Source organism: Neomonachus schauinslandi, chromosome 13 (assembly GCF_002201575.2).
Source record: "Neomonachus schauinslandi chromosome 13, ASM220157v2, whole genome shotgun sequence".
Classification (NCBI taxonomy): Eukaryota; Metazoa; Chordata; class Mammalia; order Carnivora; family Phocidae; genus Neomonachus; species Neomonachus schauinslandi.
The window spans coordinates 76,565,737-76,592,899 of record NC_058415.1 but is presented as its reverse complement, the minus strand read 5'-3'; the positions used below and the strand labels follow the sequence as shown (position 1 = coordinate 76,592,899).

The window sequence follows — 27,163 nt, the reverse complement described above, 5'->3', positions numbered from 1 at the left end:
ATATATATATATATATATATATATATATATATATATATATATATATATAAATAAGGAAACATGACATTTTAAAGTTGAGATTTTGGCAAAGATTCACTTCAGAGTCACTGCTCTCTGGGGAGATTGATATGAACACAAAGAGGAATCTCAGAGCACCCAGAAAATGGGGGTACTTTTGATCCAAAGCCAAGAAAATAAAACAGGGTCCATTGGAAAACTAGAGATATATGAGACGTATGGAATAATGTATTTATATTCCTTTCTTGTGTATTTATTCTCAAAGTAGTGCTAGAACTTACCCAGAGAGAGCTGCTTGGCACTCTTTGGCCTTACTGTGCTTGTGCTCACTCTCTCTCTCTCTCCCCCACCCCATCTCTGCACACACACACTACCCAACATCTTCTGAACCTCCACTGTACCCTAAGCACTATGGTGATTGCAGAGTTAGATAAGGCATAGTCTGCTTTCAAGAAATGTATGATCTAGATGAGAGAATAAGAAAGGGGAAATAAAAAAAATCATGATTTGCCTTCAATTTGCTAAATCTGAACTCCCTGGAGTGTGAGCACTCAGTGGACAGACGTCATATTTTGCTCATCCAGAGGCAGGGACAGGACCCAGCACATAGTATATGCTTTATTTGTTAAATGCATAAATCTATGGATGAATGAATAAATCTATGACATGGCGTATATAGCTGGTAGTTGAGTGCAATACCTTGTAAGTATGAGAGAGAATAAGAGATGCACAAGCCAGGTCTGAAGGTGAGCCTTAAGGGGCAAATGTCACTTCAACTTTTGCCAAGTTTGTTGTTCCCCTTTGTATCCTTCCAGATCTAGCTTAAAGGCCATCTCTTCAGCGATTCCTTTCTGATACCCCTTTTTCCTTCCACTTATACTCAGAGATGCCCATCCTTGTCATGCAGTGCTTTCAACACTCTAGGTTGTATTATATCTATCTGTGCACACATTTGATCTCCCTTGTTAGTCCATAATTTTCTTGATGGATTCAATCCATTTATCATTCTCTATACCTGTTTCTTATGCAAGGAGGGGCTTAATAAATGTTGGTTAAATGAACATGTGGATTAAGTCTCGACAATTATGTTTTGTGCAGTTACTTCCTCTCACTATCTGATGTGGCATCTCCCTGACACATGTCCTTGTCCCTTCACACTGAGTCCCTCCAGCATCTCTACTTTGATCATCCACACCACAAGCCCATGGGCTGAATGAGAGCTCAGGAGCCATGATTGTCAATTCAAGTTTGGTTTGGGACTGGGGAGACACTGAAGGGCTCATCTTGTATCCTGGCTCTCCCAGGATAAAAACAAAAAGACAAAGAAACAAAAGCCTTTGGGATCAACGTGGAGGCATTCCTGCTTCACAATCCCATGAAGTTAGTTGGAATTCCTTCTAGTCAAGCACAGAACTCTGATTTAATTAAAACAATTCATGGAAACTAATGAGAATGAAAACACATCGGCCCAAACCTATGGAATCATTAATTCATTCAACAGACATTCTCTAAACTCCTAATATGTGCCAGGCGTTTTGCTCACGGCTGGATTGATAAGGACTAATGAATGAGTCATGACCTCTTCCCTGTAGGAAAGCACTATCTATCAGAGAAAGCAAAAGACCTTCCACACTACAAGATACATCCTAATGGGGGATGCACAGACTATCAGAAAAGAAGCAAGACTACCATTGAGGGCAGCTCTGCCTGATACCCAACCAGAGCCCCAACTCTCCAGACAGCCTAGAATAATGGGCAGGTCCCATCTTTGGATGCTGAAAAACCTAGAGTCAGTTTCTACTTTGGCCACTTACTAGTTGTAAATTTGGTTAAATCAGTTTCTCTCTGAATGTCATGTTTTCCTTTTTTAAAATGGGGAAAATACGTACCCCATAAGGCTGTTAATAAGAATTAAGTGAACAGGATATGTATCACATTCATCCCAGGGTCTGGAACAGAGAGGGCATTCAAAGGATAGTAACTCCCTTCTGCCATTAAACCAACAGTTACCTTGGTAGAATACCTTTTAAAAGCAGTGAATGAGAACCTACTTTTGAGTCACTCCCTTTTTAAAAAACTTATTTTACGTATTTATTTCTTTGAAGGGGGAATGCGTACAAGCAGGGGGAGGGACAAAGGGAGAGGGGGAGAGAGAGAATCTTAAGCAGGCTCCACGTCCAGCATGGAGCCCAACTTGGGGCTTGAACTCATGACCATGAGATCATGACCTGAGCCGAAATCAAGAATTGGATGCCTAACCAACTGAGCCACCCAGGTGCCCCAAGTCACTCCCTTTCACAGAGACTCTCTTCTCATATTTAAGAGAGATCAGTTAACCAGTATTGGATTCAGAGCTTTGTAAGTCTGTAAGAAATCCAAATAATAACTAAAATGGCTCCTGCTAATTGAGATTTCACAGTGTGCTGGGGGACTTCACATACTGCAGTGGATGTTGTCGTGCTGTGTCCAAATCTCTCATTAGAATGTAGGCACTCTTCCCCCAGCTGCCAGGAACATTGGTGGTCGACCACTTGCTCTGAGTCTTTCTTGGAGAAATGTCCTTCATTGAAAAGGACCACTTCACCCAAGCACATGTCCCTTCCTTGAGGATAGCCCGTAGCCTATGGCTGGTTAATGTGGGGGTACAAAGGCCTGACACATTGTCTTGATTCGGGACAACTCTGAAGGACCTTCCCAGCTCCAGAACTTCCCCTGGGATCAGCTGAGGGCTTTGCTCCAGCTGCATGGCGATTCGGCTCCTTCCTCTGTTCAATTCCACTTTGCTCCTTACCAGGGAACCTCCAACAAACCTCCTGCATGCCAGTCTCTGCCTTTGAGTCTCATTTCTGGTACACCTGACCTAAGATACATGCATTGTCTCATTTAATCTTTATATCAATCCTATGAGGGAAAAATCCGTAACCACATTTTTCATGGGAGATGACTGAGGATTTGTCCACATTTACAGAGCTTGTGAGTAGCAGAGGGAAGATCTGAATACATGTCTTGCTGACTCTCTTCTCTGCATCCCTGCACTGTGTAGCTTTCCTGAAGTAGTGGGATTAGCCAAACTCAGCCCTGGGACACAATTCAATATCTATCCCTCAGTCTTTAGTGAGAATAAATACAAGAATTATCCATTTAAACAGCATGACTGTGCTTTTTAAAAGAAAAATCTGTGGTTGATACTGATGTTCGGTGCCTTGCACAGGGACCCATGTGACATGTTTCTGCTTGGGCTTAGTTCCAGAGGGGAAAATATGGCTTTGCAGATAGATTTGCATATCTTCCTTTGCCAGAAATTTGAAATATGGAATCCAGCAGACTTCTTCTTTTTTTTTTTTATTTGCTTTAGCACCAAGGATTTTAAGGCCAACTTCAAATGTGGTCATTTCCTTATCTCTGAGCATGATGCTATCTATCCCTTATACTTTTCACATAGGATTCTCTTTCATCCTCACCAAAAATCATATTGTCCACTGTGCTTCTATTGATAACTCATTCTGTAAGATGATGGAAATCACATCATCTGTGTGAGTTAGAGAAGATAACGTTGCGAGCCATGCCCTTATCCTTTTTAGGGAATCTTAGGTCCTCAGGGCATTCAGGTAGGGTCTGATGTGATCCTGCCTGCCTGGCCATTGCCCTTTGGACCACAGCTGGTCACCAAAGCCAAGAGGAACAACCAGCAGGGTCTGTTGTGACCTGACAGAGAGGTTGCTGTCAAACCCATATGATGCCCAGTAGCTGAGTTCCTCTTGGGAACTTATTGGTTGATTGTGAGGTAGAGAGAAGCAAATGTAGGGAGAGAAGCTAAGTCATGCTATTTGTGAAACAATTTAAGATCTGCTGCTGAGGTCTGTAGATCTGCCATAAATCTAGAACCACTCTCCAAGTCCAGCATTGTGGAGCTTGGTCCTAGTTGAACTTTTTGTTTTTCCTTTCCCCCTGTGAAATTTGACTTTTACTATATATTTTTACATGTATTTTCTCTGTTTCTATTTTTTCCATTTATTAAGTTTTTTAAACTCCAATTTCAGTATAGTTAATATACACTGTTATATTAGTTTTGGGTATACAATATAGTGATTCAGCAGTTCTATACATGACTCAGTGCTCATCATGATAAGTTTACTCTTAATCCCTATCACCTATTTCACCCATCCCCCCACCACTTCCCTTCTAGTGACCATTAGTTTGTTCTCTATAGTTAAGAGTTTGTTTCTTGGTTTCTCTCTCTCTTTTTTCTTTGATCGTTTGTTTTCTTTCTTAAATTCTACAAACGTGAAATCATATGGTATTTGTCTTTGACTTATTTTGCTTAATACTCTGTAGCTCCATCCATGTTGTTGCAATTGGCAAGATTTCATTCTTTTTTATGGCTGAGTAGTATGCCACCATACATACATACATACATATATATATGTATGTATGTATGTATGTATATAGATATACATACACCACATCTTCTTAATCCATTCATCTATCGATGGACACTTGGGCGGCTTCCTAGTTTGGCTATTGTAAATTATGTTGCAGTAAACATCCAGTGCACATATCCCTTTGAATCAGGGTTCTTGTATTCTTTGGGTAAATACCCCGTAGTGTGATTGCTGAATCATAAGGTAATTCTATTTTTACCTTTTTGAGGAACGTCCACTCTATTTTTCAGAGTGGCTGCACCAGTTTGCATTCCCACCAACCGTGTAAGAAGGGTCCCTTTTCTCCATGTCCTTGCCAACACTTGTTGTTTCTTGTGTTTTTGATTTTAGCCATTCTGACAGGTGTGAGGTGGTATTGCATTGTGGTTTTGATTTGCATTTCCCTGATGATGAGTGATGTTGAGTATCTTTTCATGTGCCTGTTGGCCATCTGTATGTCTTCTTTGGAAAAATGTCTGTTCATGTCTTCTGTCCATTTTTTAATTGGATTATTCATTTTTTGGGTGTTGAATTTTACACATTTTTTTACATATTTTAAATACTAACCCTTTATCAGATATGTCATTTGCAAATATCTTCTCCCATTCAGTAGGTTACCTTTTCATTTTGTTGATTATTTCCTTTGCTATGCAGAGACTTTTTATTTTGATGTAGTCCCAACAGTTTGTTTGCTTTTATTTCCCTTGCCTCAGGAGAAAATACCTAGAAAAATGTTGCTATGACCAAGGTCAGAGAAGTTACTACCTGTGCTCTCTTCTAGGATTTTTATGGATTCAGATCTCACATTTAGCTCTTCAATCCATTTTGAGTTTAATTTTGTGTATGGTGTAAGAAAGTGGTCCAGTTTCATTCTTTGCATGTAGCTGTCCAGTTTTCCCAACACCATTTAAAGAGACTATCTTTTTCCCATTATATGTTCTTTCCTCCTCTGTTGAAGATTAATTGATATATACTTGTGGCATTATTTCTGGGCTTTCTATTCTGTTCTATTGATCCATCTGTCTATTTTTATGCCAATACCATACTGTTTTGGTTACTACAGCTTTGTAATATAACTTGAAGTCTGGATTTGTGATGCCTCCAGTTTCAAGATTGCTTTGACTACTCAGAGTCTTTTGTGGTCCCATACAAATTTTAGGATTGTTTGTTCTAGTTCTGTGAAAAATACTGTTGATATTTTGATAGGGATTGCATTAAATCTATAGATTGCTTTGGGTAGCGTAGACATTTTAACAATATTTGTTCTTCCAACCCAGGAGCATGGAATGTCTTTCCATTTCCTTGCATCATCTTGAATTTCTTTCATCAGCATTTTATAGTTTTCAGAGTATGGGTCTTTCACCTCTTTTTAGTTAAGTTTATTTGTAGGTATTTTATTGATTTTGGTGCAGTTGTAAATGGAATTCTTTTCTTAATTTCACTTTCTGCTGCTTCATTATTAGTGTATAGGAATGGAACAGATTTCTGTATATTGATTTTGTATCCTGTGACTTTACTGAATTCATTTATCAGTTCTAGTGTTCTTTTGGTGGAGTCTTTAGGATTTTCTATATATAGCATCACGTCATCTGTAAATAGTAGAAGTCTTACTTCTTCCTTACCAATTTGGATGCCTTTTTTTTTTTATTATGTTATGTTATGTTAGTCACCATACAATACATCATTAGTTTTTGTTGTAGTGTTCCATGATTCATTTTTTGAGTATAACACCCAGTGCTCCATGCAATACATGCCCTTCTTAATACCCATCACCAGGCTAACCCATCCCCCCACCCCCCTCCTCTCTAAAGCCCTCAGTTTGTTTCTCTCGTCTCTCGTGGTCGTCTCCCCCTCCGATTCCCCCCCTTCATTTTTCCCTTCCTTCTCCTAATGTCCTCCATGCTATTCCTTATGTTCCACAAATAAGTGAAACCATATGATAATGGACTTTCTCTGCTTGACTATTTCACTTAGCATAATCTCCTCCAGTCCCATCCATGTTGATGCAATGTCTGATGGCTGAGTAATATTCCATTGTATATATGGACCACATCTTTATCCATTTATCTATTGAAGGGCCTTTTTTTTCCTTTTTGTTGTGGGCTACCTTTGTCCATTACTGCATACATACATTCACCATTTATAACCAATATGCAGCCACTTTGCACAGGCTTTTGTTCCTTGCCTTCAAAGAATATGTGTGTGTGTGTAATGTAATCCATATATGTATGCATGTATGTGTTCATGTATGTATGTATGTGTATATAGATGTATATGTATGTGTGTACATATATATGTATGTCAAAGGGAGTATTTTAGAGCGTAGATTACAAGGTAGGGTCTTTTGTTTGACTTACACAAGCTCTTTTTTTAAAGATTTGTTTATTTGTTTATTTATTTATTTATTTGAGAGAGAGAGAGTGTGTGTGTGTGAGCAAGGAGGGGAGGAGCAGAGGGAGAGGGAGAGGGAGAGAATCCTGAAGCAGTTTCCCTGCTGAGCTGGGAGCCTGACATAGGGCTGGATCCCAGGACCCTGAGATCATGACCTGAGCCGAAATCAAGAGTCGGCTGCTTAACCAACTGTGCCACTCAAGACACCCTTGACTTGCACAAGTTTAAGAGCAAATTTAAGTCATTATTTCCAAATTGCTTGATTACAATCAAAATGGGAATTTTTAGCCTCTCCTGAAGAAGACCTGACATTCTTGTACCACTGGCTTTTAGATCCATTTGGCAAGAGCTGGCTGGAGCTGGCCTGCAGCTACTCTAGTCTGACAGAACCCGTGGTGCCAGGTCACCCCAAACTCCATCATTCCCCAACATTAAGGCATTTTCTATGGACCAAGTACGGCTTTTTTTCTTAAAGGTGCTATGGATTTCTTTGAATTTCTCTCTGTCCCCATACCTCCCTCTCTCTCTCTAATAAAATAAAAAACAAAATCTAGGCCAGGTGGCCAAGAAGCTGCTCAGTTAGTCTCTCCCATTAATATCACATACCTGGCCCCTGTGGGCATTAATGACCCCTGTTAGGGGCGGCGGGGCGGGGGAGGGGGTTGGAGGATGCCTGGGTGACAGGGATATTAGCATTTTTTTTTCTTTTGAATTTTAATGTTTAAGCATTCTTTCCTAGGAAAAGTCAGGCCCTGGCTAAGCATAGAATTTTTATCTACATTAATTTATTCAATTTTTACAACAACGAGGTGGGTTCCATTGATATTCCTATTTACAGATGATGTCACTAAGGCCAGAGGCATTGAGTGGCTTGCACAAAGTCAATGGCAGATAAGGGTGGATTCTGCATTTGAACCCAAATCTCTATCAGTCCTAAGGGCCCAACTTTTATCCGCTAGGCTGAACTGTCTCTGCATCTGACTTGTCTCTTTCTCTCCTGGCTGCTGATACCATGGCTGGCATATTGTAAAAATGCTCTGTCAGTGTGGGTAGACGAGTGCAAACAGAGGACCTGGGGTAGGGGGATTGCTTGCATGCACCTGCCTGTGTTCCTGGCCTGCACATCAGCACCAAGATACATCGGCATCCTACAGTCGGAGAGAAAGTAGCTGTCTTTCTCTCTGTTCACCCACAGGGAGCAGCTTTGTGGTGAGTGAAGGGAGCTACCTGGATGTCTCAGACTGGTTAAACCCGGCCAAGCTGTCCCTGTATTACCAGATCAACGCCACCTCCCCATGGGTGAGAGACCTCTGCGGGCAGAGGACGACAGATGCCTGTGAGCAGCTCTGCGATCCAGAAACTGGTGAGCCGTGGGCTAGGCTGGGGATGGAGGGAGGGAGGAGGCAGGCTGCAAGATGGCCTGCATGCCTTGTACCTGAAGAATCATGGCTTCTGAGCCATGGACAAGGGGTTTGACCTGAAGGCCCATCCGTTCCATTGGCGGTTAAACCATGTGCTGCTATCAATGGGCCAGGGAGAAAGTTCTATAAAACCACAGAATCCCAGAAGTAGAAAGGACCACAGAGAGCATCTGGTCTGGTTTCAGCAAAGCAAGGTATCTGAACATCATCTGGCATCCCTGAGCTCAGATCCTATCCACCTCTTAATAGCTGGATGTCCTTTTCCTTTTTTTACCAGTTTTACTGAGATATAATTGACATATAGCATTTTGTAAGTTTAAGGTGTATGCTGTGATGATTTAATACATGTATACACTATAAAATGATTACCACCTTAAGACTCATTAACACCCCGATCAATTCATATACCATTTTTTTATGGTGATAATGCTTAAGATCTACCCTCTTAGCAACTTTGAAGTATATAAAACAGAATCATTAAGAGTTCACTATGTTGTACATAAGATCCCTAGGACTTACTCATCTTAAATGGGGAGATGTTGGTCATAGGGTACAAAGTAGCTGGGTGTTCTTCAGAAAGACATTTCCTCTGAGTACCAGAGAATGAAAACAGCATTTAACTCACAAGGCTGTTGTTAGGATTAAATGAGATAATGCATGGAAAGCCCCTAGTATATTCATTTACTCCTTCATTTGATAGGTATTTATTGAATAGGCAGACACTTCCCTAGGCATTGAGGATATAGCAGTGGACAAAACTGGCATAATCTCTGCCTTGATTAAGTTTATATTCTAAGGAGACATTCAATCTGCACTGTCTAACAAGGTAGCCACTAGCCACAGGTGGCTATTTAAATTTAAATTAAGTAGAATTAAATAAAGTCAGCATTCATTTCCCCAGTTATGTTAGCCATCTATCAAGTGCTGTGTAGCTCCATGTGACCAATGGCTACCTCTTGGACAACTCAGATATAGAACATCCCCAGCCCTGCAGAAAGTTCTGTTGGGCTGCAACAGACCAACAGGAAAGTATATGTATTGTGTCAGGTGATGATGCATGCTGGGGGAGAGCACACAGCACAGGGGATGCTAAGCTGGGAGTGGAAGCGGAGCCATTATTACATGCAGTGGTCAGGGGAGGCTTCTCTGAGAAGGGGACATTTGAGTGGGCACCGCGAGGCAAAGATGGAGGAAGCCATGTGACTATTTGGAGGGGACGGTGTTCTACGCAGAGGCAACGACAAGAACCAGCATGTTGTAGCAGGAGTTCAGGAGTGTGCCATTAGTTGAACAGGAGGAACAGTGTGGTTGGATGGAGGTGAGAGAGGGGAAGAGTAGGAGGCAAATGTGAAAAGCAGAAGATTGGGTGGGGGTGGCTGCAGGGAGTTATATAGGATGACAAGGACTTAGGATTTCACTCTGAGTGTGATGGGATGTCACTGGAGGATTTTGAGCCCAAGGAGTGACATCATGTGGCCTGCATTTTAACCAGAAGCACTCTGGCTGGTGCATGGCAAATTGACTTCACATTCAAGGGAACTATTATCCCAACGTAGGCAAGAGTTGGCAGTGGCTTGACCCACAGGGTAAGGGGCAAAGATGGTGAAATCCTGGACATTCAGAGGGTAGATTTGACAGGACTTGTTATTGGATATGAAAGGTGAGAAGTATAGAGGGGTCAAAGATAATTCCAAATGATTCAATCTGGACAGTGGATGAAAGGACATCTCTTTCATTGAGTCAGAGGATGCTGTAGGAGGGTTGGGATTGAAGTGAGGGGGATCAAGGGTGCTGTTTGGGATGTAAGTTCAAGTTGACTACTAAACATCAAGTAGAGATAGAAAATAGGCATTGGAATCCAAAAGTCCAATTCAAAGAAGTTTTAGCTGGAGATAGAAATTTATGAGTCAACAGCATACACTTGGTATTTAAACCCAGGAGACACTGTCTTATTTATAGTAAATGCTTAGGAAATGGACCATCTCTTCTTCATCGTTGTTGCTCAATAAATGCTGGTTACTAATGTGTACAAATAGGGAAATAGGAGTTAGAGAAGAGAGCCAAGATCCCAGAGCAAGTTAGAAATGAAGCTATTCTTGCTCCCAGTCCTGTGCTCTTCCTACAACTTATATTGCTATAGTCTCTCTGGAACTTCATCCCTTTCTTCATTAACAAGAGTCTGACCATCTTGCCTGGAAAATCCATTGCATGATGCCCATGGGGCAGCCCCTGTGCAGTGGCCCAGGTCAAGGGTGTGCTCCCTCCTACCCCAGCTCTCCTTCACTTCTCCATGGGGCAATAGCTCAGGAGCGAAGGGAGAGCTTCTCCAGGCTAACCCTTGAGCCTCTGCAGAGCTGCACAGGATTTGGCTTTCTGACCACCATCTCCTCTTATCCTTTAGTTGGGAGCCTGTTTAGACACATTTTTGCAGCCTTTGCATAGGCCTATTGGGGAAGCTATTTGGAAAATGCAAAGCAACTCTAGTGTACCATTTGACCAGACAGCTGAATCTTCTTTCTCTTAATTAAAACATTTAGGCTTTAAGTCACTGTCACCCTAAGCAGTACCTTTTTATTCCCAACACACACACACACACACGCATGCACATATTTACACACACACACATGCATATTTATACACACACACACACACACACACACACTCTTGATTATCATCACACAACAACCAGGAAAGCCCTTGTAGAATTATGTGCCTCTGGATCTGATCCTGTACATTCTCTTTTTTTTTTTCTTTTTCTTTCCTTAAAAGGCAGACAGGATTATGGTGGGAGGGATCACCACTTTTCCCTCCCCACACAAAGCCCCCAGCTAGCAGAGTGGTGAGTACCTGAGGGTCTGACCTTCTGGTTTCCCAGCTGATCTGCCTTCAGGTGTAGGTTCATTGTTTCTGATGATCTTTTCCGTTAGCTGCAAACTTGAGGGCATGATTCCAAACAGTGGGTCATTCAGGAAGGAGGCATGTGTTAGCCAGTTTTGGAAATGATCAACTCTCCTACCAGTATCCCTTAGAATTAAACACACACACACACACACACACACGCACACACACACACACACCCTACAGAGCTGAAAATGCTACTAGAATCCACTGGGTTGACCTTCTCAACTTTATTATTGATGATATTGATGCCAGAGAAGAAAAGTGAGAGGATCAAAGGCACATAGCCAGCAGATAGAGGGCCAGGATTCCAACTCAGGAGCCTGTGCTCTTGATCAATGCTTCTCAAGCCTCTGCAGGTCTAGTGTGGGTTTAAGATGGCACATTTCTAAAAAGCTACCAGCTATTGCTGATGCTTCTGGCCAAGGACAACTCTTGGTGCACCAAGGCTCTAAACATTCTTCCTCCCAAATAGTCTTCTCATTTTCCACACGAACAAGAGAAGTCCCAGATGCCATATTTGTTAATTTATTTATCTGACAAAGCTATGCTCATGTCTGTCACTTTATTTTCTACCTCTGTTTGCCACATACCTTGGACTCTAGGTACACTGAGACCTGTAATTCCCTGAAGGCACCATACCCTCTCATGCCTACATCCCTTTGATGGGGTGTTTCCTCTCTCTTGAAATGTCTTTCTCCCCCTTTTACTGGGAGATCAAGGGTTCTTTTTTTATTTCCATTCCATTCAGCCCAGACCCTTGACTCTATTGAGGAGCCCTCCTCTCTGCTCTCATAGCCTCTGTACTTCCCTATGCCATAGTTCTTGTCATTGTTCTTTCCTCGTCTGGGTCTGTCACCAGACTGTAAGCTTTGTTAAAGGCTGGTGAAAGGGGATTCAAAGCATGTGTCTTGCTTATCTCTGTATCTTTAAAACTTAGCCTATTGCTGACATATAATTAGTGCACAGAAAGTCATGAAAGGATGAAGGAAGGAAGGAAATTTATATGCTCCTTGAAACAATTTTATACACCAATTTTTAGTTTCTTCCTCCATATCCACTTACATATGAACTCAGATTAAATATTTCCCAGCTCTAGAGAAATTGGGTACCAGGAACCATCCAGTAGCCAGACAAGCTAGAAGGCTCTGGCTTCATCCTCGCATTCAGCCACATCCCTAAGAGCACTCTCCTTGCAGTCTTCACTCTGCTCAACTTCACAATAGTCCTCTCAAACACCCCATGCAAAGTTTGACCTTCTGACTAGAGTTCAGGCTCCTTTCTCTACCTGAAATGTCTCCCATTCTCTAATCATCTACTTTGTAAAATTCTGTTCACTGTTTACCTCTCTTTCCCTCTTGGTGGAATGGATGACTTCCGCAGTATCATCAGAGTTCTCTGTTGACTACAAATCTGATTAAAACTTGAGTTCTTGTTTGGAAATTTGCCCGCCCTACTAAAATGTAAGCTCCTTAAGAGCAGGGACTGTATCTAATTTACTCCTGTATCCTTCCCACCCCAATGTCCAGCAAAGAACCTTACTCTTACAAGTCACTCAAGGCATATATGGATGGGACTATCTACAGGTAAGGAGTGGAAATGGGAACATAAGATCCATGAACATATTTTCATGGGTATTGACTCAGACCCATTTTGAAAAAATTTATTTCGATTTGTTAGATTCGAATCAAACAAGATTTTCTTAATTCCACAACTCATAAGTCTTGTGTGTTAAGTGCTATGGGAAATCACAGACAAATTGGACAATGTTCCTGCCTTCATGGATTTCACATTTTCACAGGGATAAAAATAATATGCTCATATATAGCTATTATAAAAGACACAATGTGGGATAAATCAAGAACAGACATTAAAAAAGTAGCTCATGCCCGGAGAAAAGGGAGAAATGTATTCTGGATGGGGATTTCAGAAGATACGTCATGAAGTGCCTGACCTTTTAGCTGAACCTGGTAGAGTCAGTGGGGAGGATGAGTAGGATGTGTCCTTTCAGAGAGGGAGCTTAATGGTTGAAATCAAGAGGAAGAAAGTTTAGAATTATTCCAAGAACCAGAAAGTGGTATAGCTGGGCTGGCATCTAGAGAATGTGCTGCACGCGAGGTGGTGGAGGAGAACTAGGGAAGAGGCAGGTGATGAAGTTAGAAAGGTAAGATGAAGAGAACTCACAGAGAGATAAAGATCTGAAGATTCTGTGAGCCACTAAGGGATTTAGTAAGACTATGTTGGATACTGGAAAAGGGAAACTACCTTCCACATCTGTCCAGTTGTTTGGGGGACCAACTAACTGTCTAAGGGAATAGCTGGGCCTCCCCTCCCTTACCTCCCATTGGGAATTAGACTATGGGGGAAGTCATGGAAAAACTAAACCCCCAACCCCTGCACACACTCAGGCCTTAGATCTGTCAAAAGTGGCTTTGCTTCCCTTCAGTAAGCTCCTCCTTCTGTGGCGGGATCCATTGAACTGAACAAAGTCATAGAGTCCCAACATTGCTCATCATGTCTTAAAGCTTTAGGGGACATCCCAATGAGAAGGATCATTCATCTAAACTGACCAAGAAGAAGGAGAAAAGTCGGGATGTAGTGCTGCTGAAGAATATATAATTGCCATGATGAATGGATGAACTTGGCCAACTTTTCCTGGCTGTGTGCCATAGCCCAGCTCAAGTGTGTTCTTCTGGGGATTTCAACAATTAGTATCACCCACAGGGATGATTATGGAATTGGATACATGGTGTGCTGGAGCTGGCCTGTGTGACAGCTCATGAGACTAATGAGAGTTGATTGTTATCCTCTCTTCCTAACTCTTTGTTTGGTTATGTCATGTAAATAGCTTGAAAATTGGCTATGATGAAAGTATTTATATCAACAAAATTGGTTAATGTTACAAATCATGGCTGGTTTTCTTTGGAAAGCCAGTCATTAAACATTTACCTTCATAATGGTGAATGGGATGAGAACAAACCAATACAGGACCAAGGCAAGGAAGGGCTTCATTGAAGGCATAGAGAAGGCCTGAAAATGTTGCCAGCGGGTGGTGTTGTGCTCCTTTCCAGAGTAGGCTACTACCATCACACTTCATCTCTGAGGACAGAAGCGAATATTCAAGAACTTCTTGCTATAGTCCCATATAATGCAGCACCAGAATGTTTAAATGATCAGGCTTTGGCTCTTCAAAATGTCACCATTGGTAAATCCTATGGTGAAACAGCTTTACTAAAGCTCTGCACATGTGTGGTATCGTGTTAAATTCTGTACACAAAATCTTTGACAATATGGCTTCAAACCACACAAAGCAAGTAATGGCAGAACACTAATGCATTTAGTCACTAAGTCATTCATCTCTTTATTTATTCATTCAAGCATTTAGTGAACCAGAGTAGAATTGGAATAACCTTTTGAGTCAGACCAGGTTCAGATCTTTGCTTTTCTGTTTACTGGTAGTAGGGCTTTGAGAAAGTCATTTAATATAGTCAAGCTTGATTTTTTATATATATGAAAAAATGAGAGTAAGTCTTCTTTGGCAGGGTGCTGTGAGAATGAGATGAAAAATCACATTTCTTTTTTTTTTTTTAAAGATTTTATTTATTTTTATTTGACAGAGAGAGACACAGCGAGAGAGAGAACACAAGCAGGGGGAGTGGGAGAGGGAGAAGCAGGCTTCCCGCCGAGCAGGGAGCCCGATGCGGGGCTCGATCCCAGGACCCTGGGATCATGACCTGAGCCGAAGGCAGACGCTTAACAACTGAGCCACCCAGGCGCCCCAAAAAATCACATTTCAAATACATTCAGCACAGTATCTAATGTATGGTGAGCACTCAAAACATTGTGTCTGCTGTTAATTCTATAATCAGTTATGCAGTCCCTAGGGCCTTCATGTAATTAACTCAATGTATTTTTCAATTAATTTAATAAATATTTCATGAGACACCTCTAATCCAGCATTGCCCACTGGGTTAAATTATTTAAGAAGAAAATAGGATGTTGTCTCTGACCTCTGGGAGCTGACCACCTATCAGAGAAACTTACCATAACCTGGACATTCCTATCTGCTGGCCTTTCATTTAGTCCTTGTGTGACTTTGAAACTAGTGCAATGGGGAAAGTCCCAGGTTCTCAATCCTGGTGCCAGCTTGGCCACAAATTTGTCACTTGACCTTGAGTATGGCATATGCTGTGAACTTCATATTCATTCTCTCCAACAAAGAAATTAGTGGAAACAACTTTTAATGCAAGGAAGACCCCTAGTGATCATCTTGTCTGATCTAATGAGGAGACTGAAGGCCACTGAGGCTAAGCAAGTTGCCCAGTGTCACTCAGTAAATTAGTGGCAAGATATGAATTACAACCCTGAATAATTCTTAAGATATTTCTCAGCTCAAAATTCATGTTTCTATGACCTTTTGAGCACTAATAACTTACAGCATAAGTATGATTGAAACAATTTGTAAATGGCAGTTAAAGCAGATTGAATTTTCTTTTCAAATTGATATGAACTTCAGTCATGTTCCCCGTCATATTCAGTTTATTTTCATGTCTTCAGCAGCCACTTTTCATTTGCAATAAGATATCAAATGAGAATACACTGAGTGTAGTTATATCATATATATGTCTTATATTGTACTAAATATTTCTAATGCTTATAGATTACTCCTGGTATTTACTTAGCCTTGTATTATTAAAGTTTAATGGGACACAAGGACTTTATGAAGTTGTAAATTCAAGAATTCACAGAGATGGAGAATGTCCCTGCCTTGAAGGAGATTGTAGAATGGGTGTTTCCAGGTACCAGATATATAGGATCTAAGTAAATTAGTGCACAGTTAAATAAACTGAGATTTATCTATAGAGAGTCAACTTCCTGGCAGACCAGAGAGGAGAGATTTGTGTATGAGAAAAGTTTTATTAAAACTTGTCCTATGCTCATCATGTTTATTGCTGTAGCTCAGTCACTGAAACAGTTCCTGAATCAATGCATCTTTTCTTGGACAAATGAATGAATGAATGAATGAATGAGTGAATGAGTGAATGAATGAATGAACAAACGAACAAATGAAAGAGAGAGAAGCAAGTTTCATTTGGTGAAATGTCAGGGCTTGGTCAATGGGTTGGGTGCATGGTTCTGGTGTCAGGACCGTGGATAGCTCTCTGGGCGTTGACAGTGGTATTTTGGCTAGGGGTTTTTGCTAAACTTTTACCTGGTACAGCTCTCTTCTGGAAGTCACCTTCTCCTTTGAGATGGGTACCACTAGTCTTTTTTGAACTCAAATAAAGTAAGCTCTATCCTTTACCGGTTTAGGATTAGTGTGTCCCACTATGTTCTTTCTCCAGTGGGCCTCAACTAGGGAAATCAAACCTCCATGAAGTGAGTCACTCTTAATCCTCACAATTCATAATGATCTCTACATTACCATTCCTTGGTCCAGAAGTTTACTAGAACCCGAATTAAACAAAACTCATCTAAACTTACTGTCAATTAATGAACTCTGTGCCTCATTATTCAGACATGTGAGATAATGAAATCAAACTTAAAAAAGAAATATTTCCAACAGAAGCCATTCAAACAACAAACTGAGGTTTTTTTTTTTTTTTTCTGTTTAAAGACCATGAAATGAATGTTAACCATAAAATACCATTTATCTCATCAGATTGATCCATTTGATGCAGGTTCATTGCCGATACATTATAGATGGGGGTGTTAGACAATGGCCAGAGATAACTTACAGTTAAGAGAGGCGTGGTGGAGTTTTGATACCATATCAAGGGGTGCATGAATACTGGGGTAACAATGACAACATCTGCAATTTATTATGCACTTATTGCGTACCAAGCATAATTGCTGTGGCTTTCTATAACTATCTTGGGCTTCATAACAACACGTCTATGTAGTTACTGTTGCTTCCACTTTCCATACAAGAAACTATGTCTTAAAGTTGGTTGGATGAAATTCCCAAGGTCATATATTTACTAAGGATCACAGCTGGGATTTGGACCCAGACTGAGTAAGAAGCTACTATTTGAGGAGGCTGTGTTTGAGAAGTTTGCTTAGCATTGAGAGGAGATAGGCATTCTGGCATTCTCTCTTTGATAGGTATTTGCAAAGAATTCTCAGAGGTAGGCATGAATCCTTTGGACAAAGAATTTAGAATAAGTTGGCTTGAAAAAATAAAAGGACCCAATTGGATTGGGGACAAGGGAGATATGCAGAAGTCAGGGTTGGAACTGTGACAGCATTTATGAGTTGTAGGGAAACCATTTTATATCTCTTTTCAGGAGTCTTGCTATATTTGGTCTAGATGTGTTGTAAAATATTATGTTGTAGAAGAGGGTTGAGGTCTTTTGAAGAAGGACAATCTGTGTCAAAGATGAGGTCATAAAATCTCAGAAAGCCCACAACAGAAAGCAGCAGGACTGACTGTTCACAAATTTGGAAGGACAAGAAGGTTAGAATGGGCTGCAAAAGAGACTGAAAATATTTTCTTACTGGGAGCTTGCCAGCCTCAGTGAAAGTCCAAGGTAACCTTTGCTGCTGAACTTGAAAGAAAGAGGTTGTGAGAGATCACAAGTGTCATCTGGTAAAGTTGCAAAAGGGAAGATAACTTGAGGTATCTCTGATTATGACCTCTGGGATGAATATGCCAAAAAGAAGGGAAGCTCTCCACTTTTAAGACTAGCTTCATCGTCAAAAATATAATTTACTGGCATTTAAATTAGGGACTATATTTAATTTTATTCAACAAGCGTATTACAAAGATAGATCGGTTTCTCTATAAATGGTAGCTGTCCTACTATTTAAAAAGATTCAGAAACTTCTAAATATATCTGTAATACTTTATGACCAGTGAACTATCAAGAAACAAAAGTATGGAAAAGGAAGATGATGGTCAAAGTAGAGGTGGGGAGCTTTGCTCAGTGGCAGTATCGTAGCCAATGAGGTTTATCTGAGGCGCGATTATTGCTAATTGAAAAGTAGAGGTGGGGGCTGGGAGTTTTCATAGGATACAAAGCCATGTTGTGAAGTGGTCCACACTGGATAATGGTCAATCATTTCCGGTAGCCATTGTGACAGGGTCTTCGCCGGTGCTGTTCCCTCTGCATGCAACAGTCTGCTCTCCACCCACCTTCATTCCTTATAAGCCTTATTCTTCCCTTTCTTCCCTTCTCCTTACCCTTCATGGTCCAGTTTAAATGTCTCATCCTCAAGGTTTTTGCTGACCTTCTAGACTCAGTTATTCCCTATGTTTTATGCAATATTAGTACACTTTATTTTCCTTTAGAGTAAATAATGATAACTAACAATAATAATGCCCATTGTACAGTACAAAATATGTCTCTATGGACTTCACATATATCATTTAATCCCTTCAATAGCCCCAGAAGGTAGATACAATCATATTTTAACTGAAGCAAGACATAGTCAGATACAAGTGCCAATATTTTACATACCACTAAGAAAAAAACCCATTAAGATATTAATAACACACAAATCCTCATTTCAAGGGTGTGAAAATGTGGAAAACTGTGTGTCTTAGAATTGGTGTAATACCCTATTATTACCATTTTACAGCTGAGGAAACTGAATCACCTAAGTTAATGGATTTTCCCAAAGCCACACATCTAGGAAGTGGTAGAGTCTAGATTGGAATCCTAGAACTTGGGCTTGAGAGTGTATCCTCTTAACCCCTGATCTGTGCTATCAGTACAAAATCACAATGTCTAATTATATGTTTGTTTGTATGATTCTGTGTTCAAGTCCTCGCTCTCCAAGAGACCATATGCTATATAAGGCAAAGATTGCACCTGTGGTATGTACCATTTAACCCCAAGCCCAGCAAATTGTCTAGTATGCTGTCAATGTTTAATAATGAATGATGGAATGAGTGAATGAAAGAAGAAACACTGGGTTTAGAGACAAATTCCATGGGCTTCACTACTAGATTTGCAGTTTTGACTAATAGTGTGACCTTTGACATGTCACTTTGTTCTCTGGGCCTCAGTTTCTTTATTTATAATACAAAAGGAAATTACAGTTGACCCTTAAACAACACAGGTTTGAACTGTGCAGGTCTGCTTACATGCAGAATTTTTTTGAGAAACGCAATATGGTAGGTGTATTTTCTTTCTTACGATTTTCTTAATAACATTTTCTTTTCTCTCGTTTATTGTAAGGATATAGTATATAATACATATAACATGCAAAATATGTGTTAATTGACTATTTATGTTTAATCAGTAAGGCTTCCCAGAATTAAGTTTTTGGAAAGTCAAAAATTATACATGGATTTTCAACTGTGCCTGGGGGCTGGCATCCCATCCCTCATGCTGTTCAAGGATCAGCTGTAATTAGATTTTCTGAGTGCTCTCCAACTTAGAATGAGTATTGCAAATATGCATTGAAGGCCAATGCTCTGCCCAGCATTAAACTAGATAAAACATATTAAGCATTTAGCACAATGCCTGGTACACAAAGCTCAACGAATATTAAGTATTGTTATAGCTCTAGTCAAAGCATGAATTGAATGAAATGAGAATCGTAGGATTAAAAAAAACAGTTACTATGAACCTTAGCAGTTGGGTAGGGCTTCCAAGAGGGAGAGGGGCTAGACTTGGAGCATGAAGCAAAACAATGTTTGTGATTGAGCTACTGTGTCCAATATGGTACCTAGTAGCCATATGTGGCTATTTAAATTAACATGTAAATTAACTCACATCACATTTCAAGTGTGCATTAGCCACATGTGGCTAGTGGCTGCCATATTGGAGAGTGTAGATGTAGAACATTTCCAGTACAGCAAGTTCACTTGGACAGTGCTGTGACAGAGTGAAGAGTAGAACTACATTTCATATATATGTCACTTCAAATTATTTATTGAGTGACGGGGCTGTGCTAGGTGTGGTGCTATGTGCTGATGGAGATTACTCTGGTTTAGGGGTCTGCAAACTATAGCCCCAGGAAAACTGCTGTTTTTCATAAAGTTTTATTGAAACACAGCCATACTCATTAGTTTAACTACAGTAACATGGTTGAGAAGTCATGACTCTGTGGCTTGCAAAACCTTAAATATTTATCAACTGGGCCTTCACAGGAAAAATTTGCCAACCCCTGGTTGGTCTAGTAGATTCATTTAATACTTTGACATCTGAGTTAAAGAACGGTTTTGGAATTTATTCATTCATTTGTGTGTTTGTTCATTTAACATTCAACTGGTATTTATTTCTCAATCATCTTAATTCAAGCAGGATGTCAGGCACTGAGAGAATGAACACAATAGATAAAAACCGTGATCATCATGGAGCTCACATTCTAGTGGGGAAAGGGGACAAACAGATAATTAGAGTATATGTAATAACAAATAAATTGTATCCTATGTTAGAAGATGATTTTTTTAGTAAAGAGGCTGCAGGAAGAGTGGGTGGTGAATGAGAAGGAGAGGTGTGATTGCAAATTTAAGTAGGGTGTTCAAGGTAGGCGTGATTGGGGAGGTGAGGAAGCAAAGCATGCTTTGTGGATATCTGGGGAAAGTGGAGTCCAGGCTGAGGGAATGGCAGGGACAGAGGCGTTGAGAGCAGATTGTGCCTCACACATTTGAGGAAGATCACATAGAATATTCGTGGGCTTCACTGGATACTAGGCGAATATTAGGAGCTGGGGTCAGAGAGGGACCAGAGAGACATTGTAAGAACGTTGGCTTTCAACCTGAGCTCAGCAAAAAGCCACAGGGACATTCTGACCCGAGGACTGATGTTATCTAACTTACTTTTAAAATGATCACTCTGTTACTCCATTGAGAAAAATCTATAGGGAACAGGCAAGAGTGATAGCAGGGGGGCTGTTTAGGAGACTGATATGATTATCCAGGATAGAGATGGTGGTGGCTTCGGCCAGGGTAGTAGCGGTGGTGGTGGAAAGAAGTTCCTGGAATCAAGATATTGCATTTCATTCATTGCAGTGATTTACTGAGCACCAATTATATGCCAGGCATTGTGCCCAGTGTTGGGGATAATGAGCAAAAGAAGCTGCCATCTCTGTCCCTTGGAGTTTTCTAACAAATTGGTTTCATTCTCTCAACATCAGAAATGAGGAATCCAGTGCTGGGTCCCCCATATGTGGATGAGATCCAGAACCAGTTTTCACATTGTCTCTAAAGACCGAGGAGAGGATGATACTGTCTTAGTCTGCTGGGGCTGTCATAACAAAAATATCATAGACTGGTGGCTTGAACAACAGAACCTTATTTCTCACAGCTCCGGAGGCTGGGGAGTCCAGCGTCGAGATACCACTGAATTGGTTCCTGGTGAGAGTTCTCTTCCTGCTTGTGGAAGACCAACTTCTTGACTTCTGTCTGTGACCTCACATGGCCTTTCTGCAGTGTGTGTGTGTACAGAGTGTGAGATCTGCCTCTCCTCCGCTCCCTATAATCCTATCACAAGGTCCCTGCTTCATGACCTCATCTAACCCTGATTACCTCCCAAAGGCCCCACCTCCAAATACCGTCATGTTGGGTGTTAGGGGCTTCACTATATGAATTTGGGGAGACACAAACCTTTGGATGATAACAGACACCGATGACCTAGGATGACAGAATTGAGTCAGTGACAGGGATATGTGCTATAAGTGAGGGCTGAGCAGAGCTTTTCTGGGCACTGTGCCAAGCGGGGCTGGGACTCAGGGAGTCAGGGTCCCCTGGCTGGGACCCAGATGGAGGAGGCTCTGGCACAATATCTAAGGAGACATTCATCAGAGGGTGTCAACCCTGCTTTGCACAGCCCTGAGTGCCCCTTAAAATTGGTGGGGGGGGGCGTGTATAAACTCTGACAGTGGCTTCTCCATCTGTCCTCCTAAGAAACATTTGAAGATTCTCCTACAGAGTCCAGTTGGGGATTCAAAGAGGAAAGAGGTCCAGGCTGGGAAGAACCATGCAGACCATCCAGTTGAACTCCCTCTTTCTACAGCAGATGAGGTTGGGATTCAGAGAGGGTCAGGGACTTGCTCAAGTCATTCAGGAAGTTCATGGCAGAGTAGAGGTCTCCCGACCACCATGCTTGCAGAAGCTTGATTTCTCCATCTCTTGAGGACAACGTAAGCAGTCAACATTTTTTATCCTTGGAATGGAGGCTCGCAGTCAAGGCCTTCAGAAGCCTTTTACAACATCTGAAGGTGGTATCAGCTTCTAGAAGTGTTTTTGTCAGGTTTGTCTTCCAGGCGTATGATCCGATCCACCCATTCACGCAAAGAGGTGTTCCCATCCAGGACATCTGGGGCATGGTGAGTTCCCCATCAGCTTCATTAACGTCTTTCTTTCACAAACATTGACTGAGACCCAAGGCTGAGTCAGTCACCAGGGAGGGAAGCAGTTGAGACACTGCCACCACCCCATTTGCTCAAAATCAAGCTGCCCCCAGCGTGGGCTATTTTGTTTTTGGAGAGGCAGTCAGATGAAAAGGGAAAAAAAGGGAAAGCACTGAAGTCAGGCAGACCTGGGTTAAAATCTTGGCTCTGTCTGAAACTATTGGTGCGGTTTTGAGCAAACTGCTTAATTTTCCCCAACCTTCAATTTCCTGCTCTTTTTTCATCAAAGGAAAAGGTATTCACCTTTGCTAGGTTATTGTGACGATTGTAATCAGTACAAACTACCCGCTACATAATATGGCAAATATATGTGTTCAACAAATGGGAATTATTGAATCAGGGGCAAAAAGAACCCCCAGTGTTGACTTAACCCCCAAAAGTCTCAATCGTGATGGAATGGAAGGCGTGGTGATAGATTTCTGAGCAGAAGCAGCCTCCACAAAACCATTTAAAACACAGCACTTAGTAATAGCACTAGCCTTTTCTGGTTATTTGATGGGAACCAGCCCATTACACCACTGCCCTTTCTCTTCTAGACTGAAGGCAGCTTCCATTTTGATGTAGGTGATTAAAGGTCTCTGAAAAAGAGAAGAGTGTGTACATGTGTGTGTGTGTGTATGTGTGTATCATCCCAGCCTTTTGGTTTTTGTTAAATGGTCTTTTAATTGAAATTTCAATAGATGGGTTTCTACCAGACAACAGGGGTCGGGAGGTATATGGATTTTATGCTGATCACACCAAGATCGTCCCTCAGGACAGGGCATCCAGGAATTCGAGATGCTTCACACAAAAGTCAGGCGAGGTCAGGTGGCGTCACCCTGTGCAGTAAACGGTCTGCTGCCAGCTTTCAAATGGCCCAAAATGGACTTAACAGCAAAGCCTGACTTCCTAGTGAAGCCTGGTGCAGGCCACTTGGACCCACGTTGCTTAATTTTAATGATTCATGATGATTCTCTATCATATACCAGTAAATGTACCGTAAAAACATTTTGTGAAAGAATGTGTGTCTTAGTAATGGGGCCCTGTGCCATTCTGTAATTAAATCCTTGCTGGAACGTGGGGGCTGCTTGGGGTAGCAGGTGAGGGGCAGGGACTGTGGGAGTCTCCTGGGGTGGTGGTGGCTGAGGGGTAGAGCCTGGGGAAGCCTAAGGAGGCAGGGGGCCTGGGGAGGGATGAGGAGGCAGGGCCTGGGGTGGATTGAGGAGGGGGAGCCTGGGGCAGGGGTAAAGGGATGGGGCTTGGGGAAGGGTAGAGAGGAGGGGCCTGGGGAGGGCTAAGGGGGTGGAGCCTGGGTAGAGGTAAAGTGGTGGGGCCTGGGTGGGGTTAGGGGCGGGGCCCGGGACAGGGGGTGGGGAAGAGGCTGTGGTGTGTGTGCTTGTGTGAGATTGGGACTAAGAGAGCAGAATGGATGGGAAGTAAAGGGAAAGATGGAGAATGAGAAAAATCAAGAAAAAGAGGCAGAAAAGTAGGGGGAGTGGAATTAACAGGATGTGAATGTATTCTTTGCTCTAGGCACCTTTACTCACCATATCTTATGTAATCATTACATTAACCCTTGAAGTAGACAGACTCTCCTTTTTTTGTCTCTTTCATGGACGCAGTGAGTCTGGGGATTTAACCTGCACCTGTGTGACTTAAACTGAAGTCCTTTTCACTGTCCTTTTCCTGTCTACAAAGGAAAGAGGCTTACAGGAAGGTGGACAGTGAGGAATATAGAGGCACACACACACAGAGAAAGGCAAAGGCAGAAAAGCAGAGACCAAAGAGGGAAACTGAGGCAGGAGCAAATGCACAAAGACTGAGAACCAAAAAGGGAGACAGAGAAGAGGGGAAGAGAGAACCATCATCAGAAGAGAGCTGGGGTTGGGGGGTTGGCAGAGCAAGAATGTGAATATGAATATAATCAGGAGTGAGATTAGCAAAGTGGAAATGAGCTGGGTTCAGCTGAATATGCACATTATGTGAAACGGTATAATACTCCAGATGGAAGTCCTGGAAATGATGGTTCTCTAGTTTCCCAGAGAAGCTATACCTGAGACCCTGACCATCTGCCTAGAGCTGAGGCGGAGGTTACTCTGAGGAAGAGATGCCTCTGAACAGAGTGCAGATGTCACATGCTGTCCCCTGGTTCTCTTGGTTCTCCCCCAATTCCTCAAGCCAGAGGCAAAGGCTCCATCTTCATGGTGTCCGGACCACCTTGCTTTAGGGCGTGGCTGGCTCGGGCAGGACACATCCGTGTGTGTGTGCGCGCGCGCACATGTGTGTGTGGCCCCTTGTACTCAGTGCACATCTGGAAAATCATTATTCTTTTTTGCTTTAATTTTATAAATGAGATTTGATTTTAAACTCACAAAGATAGCTGGTGCTTGAAAAAAAAACCCATCAGTGCGTCTCTTTTGTAGAGTGAAGAACTCTTTTGCAAAATGAATAATTACCCTCTGCTTAATCTATTTTGTATATTTCACTTTGCTGGTTCAGGTTTTGTGCAAGTGGGGAACAACTGCATTATTAATCATCCCGTGTCCTGAATAGAATAGTGTGTATTTTATCCTTACCGCATCCTTGTGAATGGGACAGGACAGGACTTATGTTCCCCGTCTTCTGGGTAAGAAGGATGAGGCTCAGAGAGATGAAGGATCTTGAACAAGGCCACCCATCAGCTAGTAGAGAAACAGAGCCACAGGGGCCTGAGGAATGACAACCACATCGCCTCATCTCATCTATATCCCCGTAAGTTCCAGTAGAGGCGTGGTAGGCGGCCAGGTAGAGCCACCACAGTGGGTCATTTTGAGTGACGTGCAGGATCATGCTGAACTCCTCCATCTTACCTGGGACAGTGTGGGGGGGGCGTTGGCTCCAGAGTCGAGAAGAATGGAATTCAAATCCTGAATCTGTTATCTTCTTGCTGTGCAAACTGAAGGCCAGTCATTTAACCCCTGGGGGCTTCAGTTTCCTCATCTGTAAAATCAGGACAGAGTGGCTGGATGGATTAAAGGTGAGGAAGTAGATCAAACATGAAATGCTTAACAGGATCCATAAGCAACTCTTAGCCTTTTCCTCTTCCCCAATTACAGCCGAGGTGTCCAAGATAAGAGCTGTGGGCGGGAAGGAACATGAAGGCAATTCCCTAGTAATAATCATAGCAATCACGGGCTGTGCTTATGGAGCTCATAGTGGGGATAGAACATTCTGGACGTTGTTCAGGGAGAGGGGCAGACCTGATCAAGCTTGTTGTAGAACTGAGGAAATAGAGTCTTGGTCAGAGACACGAAATTGTGCAAAATCATGGAGCCACTGGGTGACAAATGAAGAGTTCAGACCCTGTCCTGACTCCAGTGCCTGTCTTCTCTAAACACCCTCTCTCCATGCACAGTGCTTGGAGTCAGCATTTGGAAAGGACTCTCTTTGCAGAGGGGATATAGAGGTTTCCAGGAGTTTCTCCATGCCTGTGGGATAAGGCAGTGTTCCTCAGTGCCTGCAAAGCCCTCTGGCTCTGCTGATCCGAGAAAAAAAAGGGCCCAGGATTTCCTGTGGTGCTGTGACCTTCCTTTGCTCCCAGTCCTTCCTCTGGAAAATTCCTACACCCCCTTGGGAGAGAGGTGGTACAGCCTGGGACCAGCAGCACCGTCTCTGGGTTCCAGTCCTGGCCTTGGCAACACTTCTGTTTGTGACATCAGTCCAGTAAGTTACTTAACCCCTCTGGGCCTCAGTCTCCTCATCTGTAAGATGGGGTTGAAAGTAGAACCTGCATCTTAGGTTTATTGTGAGGGTCACATGAGTTAATATAAGTAAGGAACTTCCAAAACCACCCAGCAGTTAGGACTCTCAGTGTCCCCTCTTGTTATCTTCCCTCTTTGCTGGCATGTCCCCGACCTTGGGGGGGCAGAGTTTGATGCTCTTTCCCTGCGATCCCGCGGCTCTTTGCACACCCTCCGAGTCCTCCCCAGCCCAAATCACAGCTTGTGGTAGCAATGTATTTTCTTCTTGGTGACACCTGAGTGTCAGCTGCTTGTGGTGGAGAATCGGATGGATTCGTCTCTGTGCCGCGATCCCACCCGCGCCAGGCACACAGGAATTGTACTGAGAATGAGAAATGGTCGGAAGAAGTAAGATCTGGACCAGACAGGAGGCAAGAACCATGTGGGGAGGAAAAAAGGGAGGAATGAACCCACACGGCAGGAAGCCCGGGAAGGGGCAGCACCCAAGAGGGGCAAGGGCACCAAGCCAGAGAGGAGGTATGGCCTGGGGGGGCCGGCTCGATGGCAGTGCACTCGGCAGTAACACCAACGACAAGGATAACAGCTCACACTGAGCCACCTACACGTGCAGTGATGTGGTCATCATTTTCTTGCTTTTAGAGGGAGAGCGAGTGCATCGCAGGTGGGGGTCCCAAGCAGATCCACGCTGAGCGCGGAGCCTGACGGGGGGGCTCGGTTTCACGACCCCGAGGTCATGACCTGAACCAAAATCAAGAGTCGATGCTTAACCGACTGCACCACCCAGGCGCCCCGGGAATCGTGTGTAATAGGTTACCCCCAGTCCTTGTGACGGTTTTAAAAATTGGGGTTAATATGTCCATTTCCTGATGAGGAAACTGAGGCCCAGAGTAGTGCAGCCGCCGACGGAGGCCACTGGGTCTGTGTGTAGTAA

General features: G+C 42.5%; 1 protein-coding gene and 1 pseudogene across 3 annotated transcripts in view; both read left to right on the top strand.

The window, feature by feature from the left end:
- The window catches only part of ASTN2 (astrotactin 2), an 865,697-nt gene that overhangs the window by 380,710 nt on the left and 457,824 nt on the right, over positions 1 to 27,163 (top strand). For all 3 annotated transcript variants that reach the window (XM_021691760.1, XM_021691759.1, XM_021691761.2), the window contains one exon: positions 8,026 to 8,193. In XM_021691760.1, coding sequence (XP_021547435.1) covers positions 8,026 to 8,193 — 168 coding nt within the window. The remainder of the gene's footprint in view (positions 1 to 8,025; positions 8,194 to 27,163) is intronic.
- LOC123326609 lies at positions 18,065 to 18,195 on the top strand (annotated as a pseudogene).